This window comes from Miscanthus floridulus, chromosome 10 (genome assembly GCF_019320115.1).
Source record: "Miscanthus floridulus cultivar M001 chromosome 10, ASM1932011v1, whole genome shotgun sequence".
Taxonomy (NCBI): domain Eukaryota; kingdom Viridiplantae; phylum Streptophyta; class Magnoliopsida; order Poales; family Poaceae; genus Miscanthus; species Miscanthus floridulus.
In genome coordinates this window covers 24501410-24518594 of record NC_089589.1, presented here as the reverse complement: position 1 = coordinate 24518594, position 17185 = coordinate 24501410, and the positions used below count along the sequence as shown (strand labels likewise).

At 43.5% G+C, this 17185-nt stretch overlaps 1 protein-coding gene and 1 pseudogene across 1 annotated transcript; both read right to left on the bottom strand.

Annotated features, from left to right (window-relative positions):
- Positions 1–3020: 3020 nt before the first annotated feature.
- Positions 3021–3803, bottom strand: LOC136488234 (uncharacterized). The gene has a single exon (XM_066485236.1). It carries the CDS (start codon positions 3801–3803, stop codon positions 3021–3023), a length of 783 nt encoding a protein of 260 aa, XP_066341333.1.
- A 2967-nt stretch (positions 3804–6770) lies between these two features.
- Positions 6771–15875, bottom strand: LOC136488245 (uncharacterized; annotated as a pseudogene).
- Positions 15876–17185: the final 1310 nt, after the last annotated feature.

Here is a 17185-nt window from a genome sequence, read left to right as displayed (position 1 = left end):
GCCAGTGACCACTTGAGAATCTGTTTTGACTGTCAATGTTTTGCCCCTAGGGCCTTTGCTTTGCTCAGCGCTAAGATCAGGCCTTCATATTCTGCAATGTTGTTTGTTGATTTGAACTCTAGCCTTGCTGCGTATTTCATTCTGACGCCGGAGGGTGCCGTTAGGACAGCGGAGGCTCCTGCTCCGGCTTGGCCCCAGGCTCCATCCGTGAATGTTGTCCAGCCTTGGGTGGTTGGTTGTACCTTGGTCTCTGTCGGAGGTGTCCAATCTGCTACAAAATCGGCTAGTGCCTGTGATTTGATTGCTGTTCTGGGGACATACGAGATACCAAATTGTGATAGCTCTGTAGCCCATTTGCCTATTCTGCCGGAGGCTTCTTTGTTTCTGAGCAGGTCTTGCAATGGCAGCGATGTTGGAACTAAGATTTCGTGGGCTTATAAATAATGCTTTAGTTTTCTTGATACCATCAGCACTGCGTAGGCAACTTTTTCCACCTCTGTGTAGTTTAGCTTGGCTCCGGACAGTGCTTCTAAGATAAAATAAACTGGCCTTTGAGTTTTGCCTGATTCTTTTTCAAGCTCGTGAACTAAGACTGCACTGACTGCATGGTCGGAGGCCACCACGTACAGCAATAGGTGGCTTTCTGATTCTGGGACGGAGACCACTAGTGAGCTTGCCAGATACTCTTTCAAGTTATGGAATGCTTCCGACTGCTTGGGCCCCCATTCAAAGTTGTCTCCGCCCCTCAGGGCTTGGAAGAAGGGTAGGCTGCGTTCTGCTGATTTTGAGATGAATCAGTTGAGCGCTGCTATTCTTCCCGTCAGCTTTTGCACTTCTTTCTTGTTTTTGGGTTCTGCCATTATCATTATTGCTCTGGTTTTGTCCGGGTTCACTTTGATGCCTTCACTGCTTATGATATATCCGAGCATCTTCCCTTTTGTGACTCCAAATATGCATTTTTCTGGGTTGAGGCGGAGGTCGGCTGTCCTGAGGTTGGCGAAGGTCTCCTGTAAGTCGGAGACATGATCGTCCTTGCTCTTGCTCATGACCACTATGTCGTCGACGTAAGCTGTGATGTTTCTATCTAGTTGTGAGCCCAAAACTTCCTTTGTCATTCTGGCAAAGGTTGCGCCAGCATTTTTGAGGCCTTTCGACATTCTGGTGTAGCAATATGTCCCGAATGGAGTTGTGAAACTTGTCTTGTCTTCGTCTTCTTTTTTCATCCAGATTTGGTGGTACCCAGAGAAACAGTCGAGTAGAGAGAACCTCTGGCATCTGGCCGCCTTGTTGACGGAGGCATCTATTCTTGGCAATGGAAAGGGTCTTTTTTGCAAGCTTTATTCAGATCTGTGAAATCTATGCACATTCTCATTTTGCCATTCTTCTTTGGTACCAGTACTACGTTTGCAAGCCATTCTGAATACTTGACTTCCCTAGATCACTTTTGCATCTAGCAATCTTTGCACCTCCGCCTTTGCTGCCAGGATTCTGTCCTCCGACATTTTTCTCTGTTTCTGCTTTCTTGGTCTCATGTTTTCATTGATATCCAGTTCATGCTTGTATGATGTTCCCTGCTGACTCCTTGGAGGTCGGAGGCTGACCAGGCGAAGATATCCTTGTTTTTTACTAGAGTTTCCATGAGCTCTTCCTCCTCTGCCTTGCTCAATTCTGAGCTGATTGTTACTTTTCTATCTGGTAACTCATTTTCTAGAGGGATCAGCTTTGTCTGTTCTTGACCTGCCATATCTATTTTTCCTCTGGGCATATCCAGGAGGCTCTTGTTCTTTGTCTGCTGACTCGACTGCATTGATGTTTCTTTGGGCTCTGTAGATAGCTTTTTCTATGTTTCTTGCTTCTTTTTGGCTACCTCGGACTATGATAATACCATGGAGTGCTGGTATTTTCATGCACAGGTAGGCCATATGCAGTGTTGCGTTGAATTTGGTTGTGAATCCTCTGCCCAAGATGGCATTGTATGGGTAATACAAATCGACGACGTCGAAGGTTATGTACTTGGTTCTAGCATTTGCTTGGGTTCCGAACGACACTGGGAGTGATATTTTTCCTAGTGCTTGTATCTGCTTGCCTCTGAATCCTATTAAAGGGGATTCGGAGGGCTGTAATTGATTTCTGCTGAGCTTCATTTGGTTGAAGGTATTTGCGAAGATGATATCTGCTGAACTGCCAGTGTCAATCAACACTCTGCTTATCTCCCATGCTGCTATGTTTGTTTTGATCACCATTGCGTCTATGTGAGGGTAGCTTTCTAGCTAGAGATCTTCTTCTGTGAAGGTGATTGGGACTCTGGACCAATCTGTGTATTTTGCTGTGCCCTGGACTGCTACATTGTTTACCAGGCGGAGGTGATTCTTTTTCTGCTTTTTTCGTTTGAAACTCCATTGATGATCCTCCGGCGATTGGTAGTATCATGCCTATTGTTGGCAGTGCTCCATGAGGGTTGACTTGGTTTTCTGGGTTTGGCTCATTTTTTGGTGTTGGGGGTTGGTTGTGAGGTGGTGGCAGAAGGCAGTTGTTGCATTTGCTGCTGTTGCTGTGGATACTCGAACCTACTTTGGTTTTGTGGCGGTTGGTTTGTTTCAAGGTAGGTTATGTGGGGAGTTTTTTGGGTTTATGTAGGTCAGGCTTGCCTCCGACCTATAGTTGCCCGCCGGAGGCTGCTGCGAGGGCGCTGACCGCCATGCTAGTAGGAATTCTGGGTAATAGGCGGAGGCCAGTGTGGAGGGATGTATTTGGTTTGCGTTTAGCGCTGGGTACATCGGGCAGTACTATTGGTGGCCAGTTGTGTAGGTGGTGTTGACCTCTCTTGCGTTCTGCTGTGCCGGAGGTTGGGCGGTCTGCTTGTTCTTCATTCTTTTCTGTGTCTCCTTTGTCTCTGGACAATCTTTGGTGTTGTGCCCTGCGCTTTCGCCGTGAAAAACGCAATATGGCCTGCGTTGTTTCTGGTTGTGGTTTTTGTTCCAGTTTTTGCCTTGGTAACCTTGCCTACCTTGGTTCCTGGTCTATGTCTCCGGCCCTGCTGGCCCTGGTAGTTGCCCTTGTTCGGGGTGAGGTTGACCCTCGATGCTGAGCACCAGCCCCTGGCCTGGTTTCTGATTTGATGTGTTCTGGTTCGCATAGCTCTTCTGTGAGTTTTTGCTATTGTTTTGCTGTCTGTTTTGACCCTGCTCCTCCAGCCTTTTCCGGAGGTCATTGTCTGATCTGCAGTACTTCTCGAACTCGTCGTACAACTGCTGTATGGAAGTTGGTTTCTTTCTTGCTAGGTGTGCTGCGAACGGCCCAATTCGGAGCCCTTTGATCGCTGCTTCAATGGCGATCTCTTCTGGGACGTCTGGTGCCTTCGCCTTTAGTTGTACAAATTTCCGAAAGTAGTCGTGTAGTGTCTCTCCCTGCATTTGTTTGCACTGGAACAGATCTGTGGATGTCAGCGACTGTGCTGCTAGCCCCTTGAAGTTTGCCAATATCTTGTCCCGGAGATTTTCCCAGGAATAGACTGTGCTTGGTTTGAGCATGGAATACCAAGCCAACGCATCGCCTTCGGCAGCAATAACAAATGACTTTGCCAGGATGGCGTCATCTCCGCTGGCGGAGGCTACTGCTGCCTCATAACTCATAATGAACTGATGGGGGTCTGTCTTTCCGTTGAACTTTGGTAGTGTGATTGGCTTGTACGCCGTTGGCCATGGCGATTGTTGTATGCCTTCAGAGAGTGGGGACTTGGGGTCGATAGGCCTTCGCATCGCCTGAGATGGCATCGTGGTTGGGCTGGTCACTGGTGGAGGCATGTTTGCGGTTGGTGTTGCTGCGGAGGCTGGGATCGCGGAGGTTGATGCTGGTACTGCATGCTGCATACTTAGCATCTCAGCATGTAGGACTGCCAACTGCTGCCTTATTTCTGCTGCTTGTGCTGACGCTTGAGTAGCTTGCTGATTAGCTGCGAATGATGCTGCCATTCTGTCCCTCTCTTGTTGTGCTCTTTGCAACTGTGCTTGCAGTTGTTGCAGTTCTTGCTCAAGTGTTGTACCTGAGTTTGGTTGCGCCTCCGGATCTTGGATCTCTGGATGTTGGGGTTCCGGTTGTTGACCCTAGACATCTGCTCTGGTGCCATCCTCCGCTGGCGAGGTTGCGTAGGTGCTACGGGTGGTGCGCCTAGGCCTTCCTCTCTAACCCATGGTCGTTGCTGCTCTGGTGGTGGTTTTTCTTTTCCCTGCCATCGTTGGTTTGTCTTGGCCAAACCACGGTGGGCACCAATGTTGAAACTAGCGGTTCCAGACAGAGTGAGGGAGACATAGGCCTCCGCCCGCCAGGAGTCACCCTCGGGCGGAGGCTCGGGACAGGCACGACAGGTGAACTTGTGGGAAGCTGGCACGAAAAGCTAGGGTTTCATTCGTTCATTCACTATCCATCCGCATGGTTACAAGTGTTCCCTATTTATAGAGCTCAACTACTTCCTGACAGAATTTATTACAATGCCCCTCAACTGCTACAGTACATCCCTGGAATATTCTGCCACTGGTCTCTTGTTTGCGGGGCAATCCTGCCACACCGTCTCCAAGTAACGGGCCTCCATAAGCGGCCGGCCCACCGTGCCTCGATCTTCGGCCCAAAGGCCTGGGTTCCCGATGCTGGCCTCCGTCTTCGGGGGCGCGCCGTCGCCTTGGCGGGTCTCCACCGGTCCGGTCGGAGACATCGTCCGTATGTCTCCGCTTGGCCGCGCGGGGGCCGTGGTTCCCGACGCTGGCCTACGTCTTCGGGGGGGCGCTGTCGCCTTGGCGGGTCTCCGCCGGTCCAGTCGGAGACGTCAACCGTGGGTCTCCGCCCGGCCGCGCGGGGGCCATGCTGGCGCGCTCGCGCGGACCACGGGCGCCTGCGCTTGAGTACCTGCACACACTTAGGCAAGATTGTTTGTTTAATTAGTTCAGAGGTAAGGCGGCCTCCGCCCTCATCGCCGGAGACGCCCGTGAGCCGAAGCGGGGCGGCGTCCGCCTGAGCATAGGTCGGAGATGTCTGCGCCTGGCCTGGGCAGAATTCGCGACAAGCTCGCTGAGCCTCGTGCAGTGCCCTACGAGCATAGCCAGGAAAGTTCCTTCAGTCAGCGCCAGGTCTCCGCCCTAAGACGGTCGAAGACGCCTTGGCGACACCTCGCTGTCGGAGGCCTTCGTCACCCGCCGAAGCCGTGTTACAACACAAATGATCTCAGTGGGGGGGGGGTAGGGGGGAGTTAACCCTCGGGTCAGGTCTACCAATGCCAATGAGGTTACCACCGAGGGTCCACCAACACCCTGACCTTTTACTAGACTAGAAGTTTTCTATTGTTGCAAGAGGAACATGGTTGTACATGCATGTGCTGGTGGCTTGATGATGTTGGAAGTAGAACTTGATGTCCTTGTACTTTGGGAGGCAAAACCATTGTTATGGTGGCTCATGTTGAATGCTTTCTAGGTTGGTGGTACTTCTAATTTATATATGCTATAAGAATGAGTACAATCAGCAGTTCTTCTATGATTTTTGTGGTACATCTATGCTTTATGGAACACAAGAATCGGAATAAGCAATATTGTGATATTTCCTATCGGCTTCCAATTTATTTGGTGGTGGACATCAGAGATAGTAGTTTCCTCGAAGGGAAACCTATAGAGAAATTGTGTTCAACTGACAAAAATATTTGTATTTCCTTGAAAGGACACCTACATGAAAATTGTGTACAACCAACAATAATATAACTATTTCCTTGATGGTAGGTTCACAAAGAAATTACAGCACACCCACAAAAATTTAAATTATCCCTGACAATAATCCTACAGGGAAAACAAATACCCCGGCGGTTCTCGACGGTCTTAAAAAACTGACAACACTACATTATTTTGTCAAATGACCATCAGAAAATTGAAAATTACCGTTAGGGATAAAGTTTCTGTTGGAAAACTCACAAGCAAAATATATTTCTCTGTCGTGCTAACTTGACGAGATTTGCCCGTCGATTGCCGGACAGAATATATTTCCTTGTTTGCTGCGCACGGCATGATGGTCCACCGATACTTGCAGGGTGTGGTTTATATAGTAAAAAACATTTCTAAAAATATTATACTCCATGGTACCCCTTCATTGTAAATTATAAGGCATTTTGGTTTTTCTAGATATATTGTTTTTACTAGGTATCTAAACAAAATGTAAATCTAAATGCGTAGCACACATTTATTACATTCGGATAGTTCTTAAAGTAGTAGTTAAAACGAAAGCGAACGCTTAAACCATGCCAAAACAAAGATATAGATGGATCAAAGAGCCGCACAAACCAAAGCACACTATGAATCTAACAAGTCCGGACCATGGGCAAAGCTGGGTCCTTTGTACAACAAAATAAAAGTGAATATAAAGTACTCAACAAATGCAACCTTACCCTACAAAGTGAGATGAATACATGCATATGGATAATTCAAGGAATAGGGCTTGGCTTGATTTGCGTAAAACTATCTTTTGACACATGCAAAGTTTTGGTTTTGTAAATATTTTGCAAAAGACATTTATTTTCTATATATATGAGTATTTTCTGAAAAAAGGGTTTGTCATATTTTAAATGCTATTGAACACTTTGTTCTCACAACACATGGCGCAACACTATTGCTACTCATTCCAATCCGACTAATTGTTGATACCAAACCATAATTTGTCTGAGACCACGAACATTAGCTATCCAGACGCTCTGCAACTGTAACCTAACACCGTTTTAAAACAGACAAAGATCCCCCTACCAAGGGTTTGCTAGCTGATGGGGCAACAAAGCAAAAATGGGTCTCACATCTAAAATTCATGAAAAACAACACGAATGCTGCGCTTATATACTGTAATGAATAATGACTTGTGTGATACATATTCAGATCATCGCTCACAACTCCAGGTCTTTGTTAGTTCCACACACTCCAGGTCCAGGAGCACATCATCATCATCGGAACAACTCTGGAAAGGACCACATGATGAACCTGGCATAGATGTCATTCTCTAGGAACTCTATGTGTGCAGCTCTGCCGATCATGGTGCTCAGGTTCCGTCCTTGGGCGGACTGGTCGAATATAACGTCACAACCCATGAATACCCGTGTTTCCGACGTTGGTGCCCGGATCTGGTCCAAGCAATTATTCAGCATCTCAGTGAACACCTGCCCACGCTTTGAGTTATCTGATGACGAGGCGTGGCAGAGGTCGATTCTTGCTGAATGATATGGGACATAGCCATCCTAGCAAGTAGAATGATGACAGTTTCAAGTAAAGTGATGATGTCCAACTTTAAGCCTGGGAAAAGAAAGAATGTTGGACATACATATGCAGTACCTGCGGTGATGATACCAGGATGATATTTTTGAAGTTCTCCAGTGTCTTCAGCTGTCACAATAGAAAAACAAAAGATTAATACATGCGACAAGTTTGACTAGATTCAACAGTAGTTCAGTTTTAAAAACTTAATATAATGTATACCTTGCAGAGCTTGTAAAAGAATGTATTCTGTGGGTCGTGGTCATCACTGAAAGTGAGCTGATGCATGCACTGCATTCCCTTGAGCCGTTTCATGAGCCAGAGGCCAGAGTTGAACAAAGAATTTGGGCTGTACCAGTAGCCTAAGTGAGGCCCCGATATGGACTTGTATGTATACAGGTTCTTCAAAAATGGCTCCAATTTGGGTTCTTTTGAAACAGAAAGATAAGATTAGTCAACACATTCACACAACTGTTAGGAAGGGGAAAATTTTCAAGGCCGCCAATTTGAAAATACCTGTGATGGCACTTCTGAGGATAATGTTCCCAATAGAATGGCCGACAAAACTAAGCTTAATCTCTTTGCAACCTCCATTTTTGGAATACTTGTCCACCTTCCTTTTGAGGAATGCCACTACTTCATTAGTGAGCCTTCTACCCATTTCTTTAAAGTCTCCAGACGTTCTATCCTCATTTATCTGAGACAGTAGGCACTCAGCTCCAGGATCAAGCAAAAGCCATTGGTTTTTAACAAGGCGTAAATCCAAATGATGTCCCTGTTTATTTTAGGGATCAGCAGAAGTTTCAGCTAAATATGTTGCAGTATATGTGATAAGGCTGAAACAATTATTACCAGTCCCAAGAAACTTACCTGAAATCCATGCACAAAAATGACAGCTCGTAAAATGTGGCCACTCTTGAAACCACAAGTTTTTTCCTCCAATGATTGTCCTTGTAGTAGAGGTGACACAATAGTACCCACTGGTTCTGAAGCATCTGTTAGAAAATCCTTGCTAGAACAATGTTGTGGAATAACCATGACATGCTGCTCTATGCGGACAACGGGGATACATGAAGGATCAGCATAAATATGCATATCTTGAACAGACGGCGTGTTAATCTGCAGTATGTTTTCCATTAGTATCCTTTTTACCATAAGTGTAGAACTTGAATAGTATTCCTGACTTGAAGAAAGACCAACCTTCATTTGTGCTATACTTTTCCTGTGCAGTTCAGCCTGTGACATCGAATTTTGTATAGGCTACAAACATGGAACCATCAAATATATAGCAACAAGAAAATACGTTAGGTCAATAATGCAATTTCTCATATAAATTAAGAGTGATCGATGGTAAACATTCAAGAGAAGGTAATTACATCATGATGGACCTTTCGTGAACTGGAAATCCGAATCAAATGGCGAGGAGAGCCATCATTCATGCTTCTCAAATAGCGATGTGGAATCTCAATCTTTGAATGAATAATCCATATTGACCATTCCGCTTTGCGATCAATATCCCACATATCATGCAAATAATCCAATATCTTTACTTTATGTGTCCTGCATTGGACCAACAAAAAATTGGTGGATATTATGAAAGAGTCATTATAAGTTTATAACTAAGAAACCATAAGACTAAGAAACACCCGATCAATGGATACACCCATCTTCAAAAATGAAATGCATGAGAAGATAACTCACCTGTGAAATTTCAAGAACTCATTCCATATAAATGAGAGTTGGCTGCTCACAATTTGAAATAGTTCAAACAATTCTTCCTAGGATAGAGTATACAACAAGATATCATCAGTGCTTCCAACCACAACACCAGAACTCTGAAACAAGTTGTGAGATGCATCAACCAATACAGATATTCTAAAAAATAGAAAAAAATCATGAAAAGTGAAGTATACCTCAAGAAAATCGCGTAAGATGCCAGTCATCTGGGGACTACACTTTGTGGGTGTACCTTGCCCATTATTGTAACTGGGCGAACCGGACTTTGATGGTTGAATTGTCTCATATTTACCAAGGGTTAAGTCAGTGTGATCTAAATCCTCAAGAGTATTACCAATAGCATTACTGATCTTCTTCACTTCTTCAAGAAGTATTTCCCTAGATATTAGTGATGCCTTCACAATATCATATGACTTTGAGCCAAAACTTTGTTCCCGCGGCTGCATATTCCACACCAACTTTTATTCATAAAATTAAGAACGCAATTTATTCGTTTCTATTACTAAATTCCTATTGGCTATTGGCATGGCATAAACATATATGGTCTGCGCAGCTGATGCTTGATTAAATCCCTAAGTAATATGCATATTTGTGACATGTTGATTACAAGCATATTGTAACACCCTGAAAATTTTCATTTCCTAAAATAGCCAAATTGATTTATTTAAGCAATTTTTGTGAGCATTGAAACTAGGGAAACAATAATTTTTATGGAATTAAAATCAATTATAAGGTTAGTAACCTGTTGAGGCATTCATGCTGCTGCACATTGTTTTTGTAGTGATTAGCTTTGACTAAAATTTGAATTGAATTCAAATTTACCTTGAAAATGAGATTTGAAAATTTTATTTATAAAAAGAAAAAGGAAATTTCTTTCCCTTCCCTCCCTTCTTTAGTTTCGGCCCGTGGCCTATTTCCTCCGCCAGCCCGGCTCGGCCTCCTCCCTGGCGCACCGCACCGGCCCAGTTCCGCGCGGCCCAGCACTGCGCGCCTAACCGCTGCCGCGCGCCCTACGCCGCCCTCAGCCGCTGCCAACCCGGTCCCGTCCGTCAGAGCCGCCCCCAACCTCCCGCTCGCCCCGCGCCCGGTCCAACGGGTCAAGCCGCAACCGCCGCTCCACTTCGCGTCGTGGGCGCGTCCTCCCGAGCGCCCGGCCTCTACAAAAGGGTGTCGAACCCCGCCGCGCGCAACCCCTGCTGTCTCCCCGCTCCCTCTCGCGTCGCCCGTGCCCGAGGAAACCGCCGCACCGCAGCGCCGGAATCCGCCGTCCGCCCTCCGCGCGAACCGCCGTCCCCGAGCCGCCGTCTCCGCCCGTTTTCCCCGCGGTGAGAATCCCTTTGCTTCCCTCTACCTCCCCATGTTGTTATTTTCAATTCTCATGGCTTGTATGACCGTTTTCGAGTGCGCCATGGAGCTCCTTGCTGCCGGCCATGGCCGCCACCTCGCCAGCCGCGTCCTCCGGCCGCCTTCTCGGCCTGGACAAGTTCGCGAGAACCCCCTTCATCTCCCGGTGCCCTCGGTTGGGAACACCGTGGCCCGTAGGCCTTGTTTTCCCGCACGCCGGCGAGCTCTCGCCGCCGTCCATGGCTGAGCCGCCGCGGCTGCTACTGTTCCAGCGCCGGCGTCACCTTCTCCCTCCCCAGATCTAATCCGTGCCGCTCGATCTTGATCCAACGGCTCTTAGTGGCCGATACCCCTTCGCGGGTAAAATTGCTTAAGAGACCCCCTGTTTTCGCCTAATTGAACCCGCAGTCCCAAGCACAATTCCAGAGTACGCTTTCCCCTTTTGAAAACGTAATTTAAACTGTTTTAGTCCAAAATACGTTTTTAGTATTTACAGAAATGCCACTAGATTTGTTTTGCTCATAAAAACTTCGTTTTAGCTCCGAATTGACCCATTCAAATTGCTTTAGTTTCGTAATTTCATAATCTACGTGTTAGTACCACTGTTAATCATGTTTGCAACTTTTAAATTTCATGGTTAGAATTAATTAAATATATTGCTATAGGAAATCTCGTTTAATTCATAACTTTCGCGTTTAAGCTCTGATTTTCGTGAACTTCGCGTTGACGTGATCGTAGCGAGACGTAGATTCTTTTCATAAACATTTTATCTTGTTTTCTTTACTGTTGGTGTACTGTTCTAACCGTAGGATTGTTTGCTTTGCATGAATGTTCCTGGAATGTTGTATGTTGACGTGTTGGTCGTGTTCAGACGGTGAGGAGAACGTTGGTGACCAGGAGTGCTTTGACGACCAGCAGTATCAGCAGGAGTTTGCTAACCAAGGAAAGTATAGCATGGGATCTACCTTGATGTCCTATTCACCATTTATTAATTACTTATTTGCATGTGTCTAATTTTGATACTCGTAAGGACATCCTAGTGATTGATTACCCTGTTCCTTGTTCTCCTATGGGTTAATTGCATATGGGTAGATTTTGCTAGCGCTCTAACTGAACATGGTCTACACAATGGTTAATGGTTCTATGGAACTAAAGGTAAAACATGCTTTATAACAACTGATCCATAGGGCGAATGAGAAAATGACTTTCGATCATGTTGCTCTCAGCCCTCCATAAGGACTTATCTGTCAGCAAAAGCTAGGACTGATAGTGCAACCGTGAGAGTCATATGGCTCTGACTTTAGCTCAGTAATAGGACCTTTTCTAGCTTGTTAGAGGTTACCTTTATGGAGCAAAAGGGGCTTGCCACGTTGGGTATAGGGCTGCCTCTGTTCCTATGTGTATAGCCGCGATGGATATGTGCCATAAGAAAGGGGGTTCCTACATCTGCCTGCCGAGAAAACCTAGCGGCCCTAACTTGTTAGAGAAACCTATGAAATGGCTTCATAGTGTACCCTGCATGCTCACCTTGGCAGCGATATGGGAGTAATTAACCCGGGCATATGGGAATCACGACTCGCGGTGAATGTGCACCACCTCTGCAGAGGGTTACAAACTGTTATAACAGCCGTGCTCACGGTCACGAGCGGTCCGGAAAACTCATAGAATAATTGGTTATTCATTGTTGTTCGTTTATGATGGTATATGATGATAATATGATGCAAATGATTCTAATATCTGATTATGTGGGTAAATGGGAGTTTAAGCATAACCTGATAATACTGGATAATAAAATCTTGACTTACTAAAAGTGCTAATTGCAGTAAACCTGTGTCATCCTTTTTGAGCTTCATAACCCTATGTTATCTTGTTAAGTACGGGAAGTACTTATGCTTGTTTACTTTCTATATTTGGATAAAAATCCTGGATGGGTAACAGATGACAACGTGTATAAGGAGTTTTCTGAGGATCCCATGTTTAGCATCAACCTGTTGAGGCTGGAAGTGGTAGGCAAAAATTAAGGTGGCTACCATCAGCATTTTGTCTTGACGAAATGAAAATCAAGTGAGACTATGATTTATATTGTTTTATTATTACAGAAAATGGTGCTTGGCAGCGCAAAGGACACCTACTTTTATTTGGTATAAGCAGCACGACTATTGTGTGAACTGTGAGGAATGAATATATTACGGACCGCCTGCTAAGATGGCATGGAACAACATAAATTTTGAACTATATGTGTTTTGCAGTTTTGATGCGCATAATAAGACTATGATAAAGCGCATCTAAGCGAGGAGTTCAGCATGGACACCTGCCTTGTACCATGGAGCCTAGTTGGGTTCTATAGAGTTTGATGGTCAGGAAACTATCAGACATTTAAAAAAAAACAAAGATCAGATGCTTGACATGGCATAGAGAAATACAAAGCACATATCCTATTTAAGTAACACCAGTATGTCATTTTTTCAATGATTAACAGCAGCATACCCTTTTTTAGGATTACCACCAGCACACCTTTAGCAAGGTATAGGCAGCCAATCTGCATTATATTGTTAATTAGAAGAGCTTGCTGAATCTAGTGTATCCGTGGTAGTGAAATATGCATACTATGTGTACATCTGAGAATAGTCTCATAATTAGACACAGAAAGGGAAAAATAGAAGAATCGTTATGGTAAAATAAAACATGGGATACAGCCATACAACCATACTCTTTTATAATTTGTCAGCTTGTGTGTGTGACTAATCTCTGGGCACACATGAGTTAGTGCATTCAATTTTATCCTTAAAATTGGGTGTGACACATATACATGTGGTTTATGTTATAGCAACATCACAAAAGCATTGTAGTGGAAAAAGTATCTAAAAAATATAAAGAATCACAAACATGTGTACCTTCAGTGATGATGATTTAGTCACAGCGGCTTTCAGGTACACTATGTGTATTGTCAGATCCACAAGTGCCGAGTGCAAAGCGTCAAAATGGACAGGGCAATATGAGTGTAAGCCCAGGAGTGCTCTATGTGGGATCCTAAATTCATGGACAGGGATCAAATCTGTGTCATCACTTGAATCTTGAACTTCAGTCCTATGATGCAAAAGGAAGCAGCTTATCAGAGTTGATGAATATGGACTGTAAAATTTTGGGTGCACATGTAATTTAACACAATAACATACACACCACCCATTCCCCAGTGTTGGGATATATATATGAGCTCGAACTTCAATATAACAGAAGAAGTTGCTGGACCCTAGAATGGAGAGAGAGTACAGATTAGGCTAAAGTAAACAAGGTTCATTAACAGAAGTAAAATCTATAATACTCAACCTCGTCTTCGCTGTTGGGTATGTAGAAGGACACCATAACTGATAGATAAATATCTTGCCTAGAATATTTTACAAGAAATGGCTGTGTATAGAAGCTATTGTCAACATCATCTATTTTCCAAAAGCCAAATGAGCTCTTCACACCAATATCAATAGCTGCATAATCCACCTAGCATGTCATTATCTATTAGCCAAAGATTAGAATTCAAAAGTCATATGGTTAAGAAATATAGGAAAATGTCAAAAAACAATTCTGACACTTCATTCTGTTCCTGGATGTTCTCAATTTATACTACCAAGGATTAACGAAAACATAATGATAAACCACTGCAAGAGGGTTAGCACATGTTTGTTGCTTTAGCATTGTATAATATTATCCAAAAATAATGTAGCGCAACACATAGTTTTTCATGGCGATGTCCTAAACAATTTTCACTTTTCATCTATACTTTGACATAAATACAAGTAAAAATAATCAATTAATGATAGTTCCCTTGAGAAACTTCTGATTCTAGGTATGTCAAGATTTAGACAATGGAGAGATTATTAGGATGGCCTACATGTTGATTTTATATATATTTAGTAATGAGGGAATCATTTACTCTACATAACAATATAATTAGTTCAAGAGTAGGTATGATTGAATCAGAAACTACAGGGCAACAAGCACAGTATTGATCACAATAAAGCAGTGAATTTTCTTTTCCCTCTTGAAACAAGCAAAAAAACTGCATATCGTTGTATTATTAGGAACGAAGATAATAACTGGTCCAAATAGATTATAAATCAAAATGAAGTAGGGAAATTTGTATTTGAGGAAAGCTCATCATGAAGTAGGTAAGCAATTTGACCGTTCATCTTTCACTCTAACCTTCAAAATCATGCAAGAAATATATCCCATAGTGTTACGGCGCCTGCGGTGTGGTGAACGGAGGGGAGAGTGGAGGAGGCTGGACTGGGAATTGGAGCGCAAGGGGTAGCGAGGAACGTCAGCGGTGGGTTCTTCTCCAGTGGGCGCGGCTGAAGCGCTCGACGCCACCGTCGAAGGGAAACTCCCACCCCGATAACCAGGGAGAGTTTATTCCTTCTTTGGTAAAGATTACAATCTCCTAAGGTGCCCTTTATAGTATAGGTGCACTTCCTAAACAAACTCCAATCAAATCTCTTAACAAATCTCTCCCTGGTCTAATCTCCTAAGCCGACCAGCCTAGCCATGGCTTGGGCCCGCTGGCGTGGTCGACGCCTATAGGTGCGTCCAACAAAGGAGTCTATAACACATAGAAACCCATGCAATAAACAGAAATGTGAGCTTTAGACTACCCTAAATGTTGATCATATTAATACGAGAATCATTTAATCTACTTAACGATATAAGTACAGGCATGTGAGTTCCCCAACTTCAGAAGAAACAAACCCATGCTGCCTCGCCGTAATCAACTAGCTCTCTATACTTTCATAATGAAGCAGTGGTTCATGTTTTCTTGTTGTCAATGAACAAGGTTCGTTTTATTTTTTTATAAATTTTATCTTGTTTTGTATTTTATGCAGCATTAGCACAGGCACACTGCTAGTTAAGATAGGAACATGTCCAAATAGGGTACAGCACAACAAATTGTATTGCATGTTAAATCATGCTGTGAGAAATATTTCCCGCATACCAGAATGAAGAATGAATTATTTTTATCTCTGCATCAAGAAAGGTGAATTCGCACCTTCGTATTGCGTGACCCTGGCCGGTGAGATCGGTGCTCTATTATTCTTGTCGTCCTCCCACAGGGCACTAATCTTCATGCGGTACCATCTACAGGCAAACAAAAAATCAAGGCCAAAAGGGAAGAATTGAATTTCAATGCATTGCAAACAAAAAAACCAAGGAAATGGAACAGCAAGAGTCCCATAAGAATATGATTTGTTTCAACACCAAATTTGTTCTCCAAATTAACAAACAATGTAATGCGTATCTTTTTCTACCCATCAAGGAGAGCCGAAAGAATGCATGCCATAAAAAAAATGAGAAAGTTAATATGTTCTTGAAAGGAAAAGGAGAGGGGCTGGAAATTTTTCCCCGAATCCTTGTTGGTTGCTACCCTTGCTGGAACAGGTCCAGATTGTGGAAGCGGTCGATGTAAACGGCCACCTCGTGCGCCGTCTCCATGACAACCGACCGACGCCCGTGCAGGAATCGCCACACGGCGGTGATGCGACGCCGGCGAGATCGCCCACCCCTCCTCCCGCTCCACGTACGCCTTGGTCGGGCCACCCTTAAGCGACCTCCTTCCTTCCTGGCCTCTTGTTGCTGTCCGACGACAACTTTTTTTTAAGCCAACCAATGGTCGGACGGACTGGTTAATGGGCCCACAGGACCACAGCGCAGCTCTCATCCGCAGGCCCATTCGTGGAAAAATCTTCCTGAATTCCAATGATAATTTGAGCGGACATAATTTCCAAGCCAAGATTTGAGTTTTATGGATTTCTTAAAAAGGTCTATTTTATCTCTCTGAATCAGGATGGTTGCTCGTAATATTCTCCAGGAGACAGTGGTTACAGGGGTGTAGTGTTTGCCGGGTTGTGTTTTGGCACCATCAGGCCATTTTGCTCTTTTTTCCCCTGTTGTATAGTTTTGTTTTATTGTGCTCTGCCATCTCTCTTTTGTTATTTTTTGTATAAAAGGTCGCTGTAGAAAGGCTGGATGGTACCTTCATTCTTATGCTTTTTATTCCTATCGTCTAGAAAAATTGCGAAAAAGCTTTTATCGTTTTTTCAAAAAAAAAATTCTCTCCAGATCGCCATAGTCTGATTCTTCTTCTCAAACCCTAAAACTATACATCTTATCCTTGTGTGACGTCTTAAAACCAGTCAAGTTACCTCCCTCCGATGGTTTGTAGTGGTTTCTAAAGATGGTTTTATCTTTTCTAGTTTAAAAAATTCGATAAATACTTGATGGTCTTTAAAGCACAGAAAATGTATATAAGCTTTCAAAACTTTTGAAGTTCTAAAGATAGGTTTTGATATGACAAATCAAAATAAAATATTTAGAGCTTATTAGAATATCTCTAGATGCTTAAAAATAGATTTAGCTCTAGGAAAATGAAAAAAAATTAATAAAAAACTAAAAAATTCTCAAAACATTCTAATTGATATGTCAATGTGTTTTGAAAACTTTTTGCGAAAAAACATAATACACAACTAACATGGACGGACGTATAACATGAATGCATTCAACATTAATGTATGCTACATTATGCTAGTTGCATCTTATATTTCTTATAGTGAAAAGTTTTTAAAACATGTTTATATATTGATTAGAATGTTTTCGGATTTTTCTAGATTTTTCTCGATATTTTTCTCATTCTCTAGACCTAAACCTAATTTTTAAAAGTTTCTTAAGATGTTTCACGCGCTCTAAATATTTTATTTGGATTGGTTGTATCCTAATATATCTCTAGTTCTTTTGGAAGTTTTGGTAGGTTGGACTTGGAGACATTTTCTGTGATTTAAAAATCTTATATA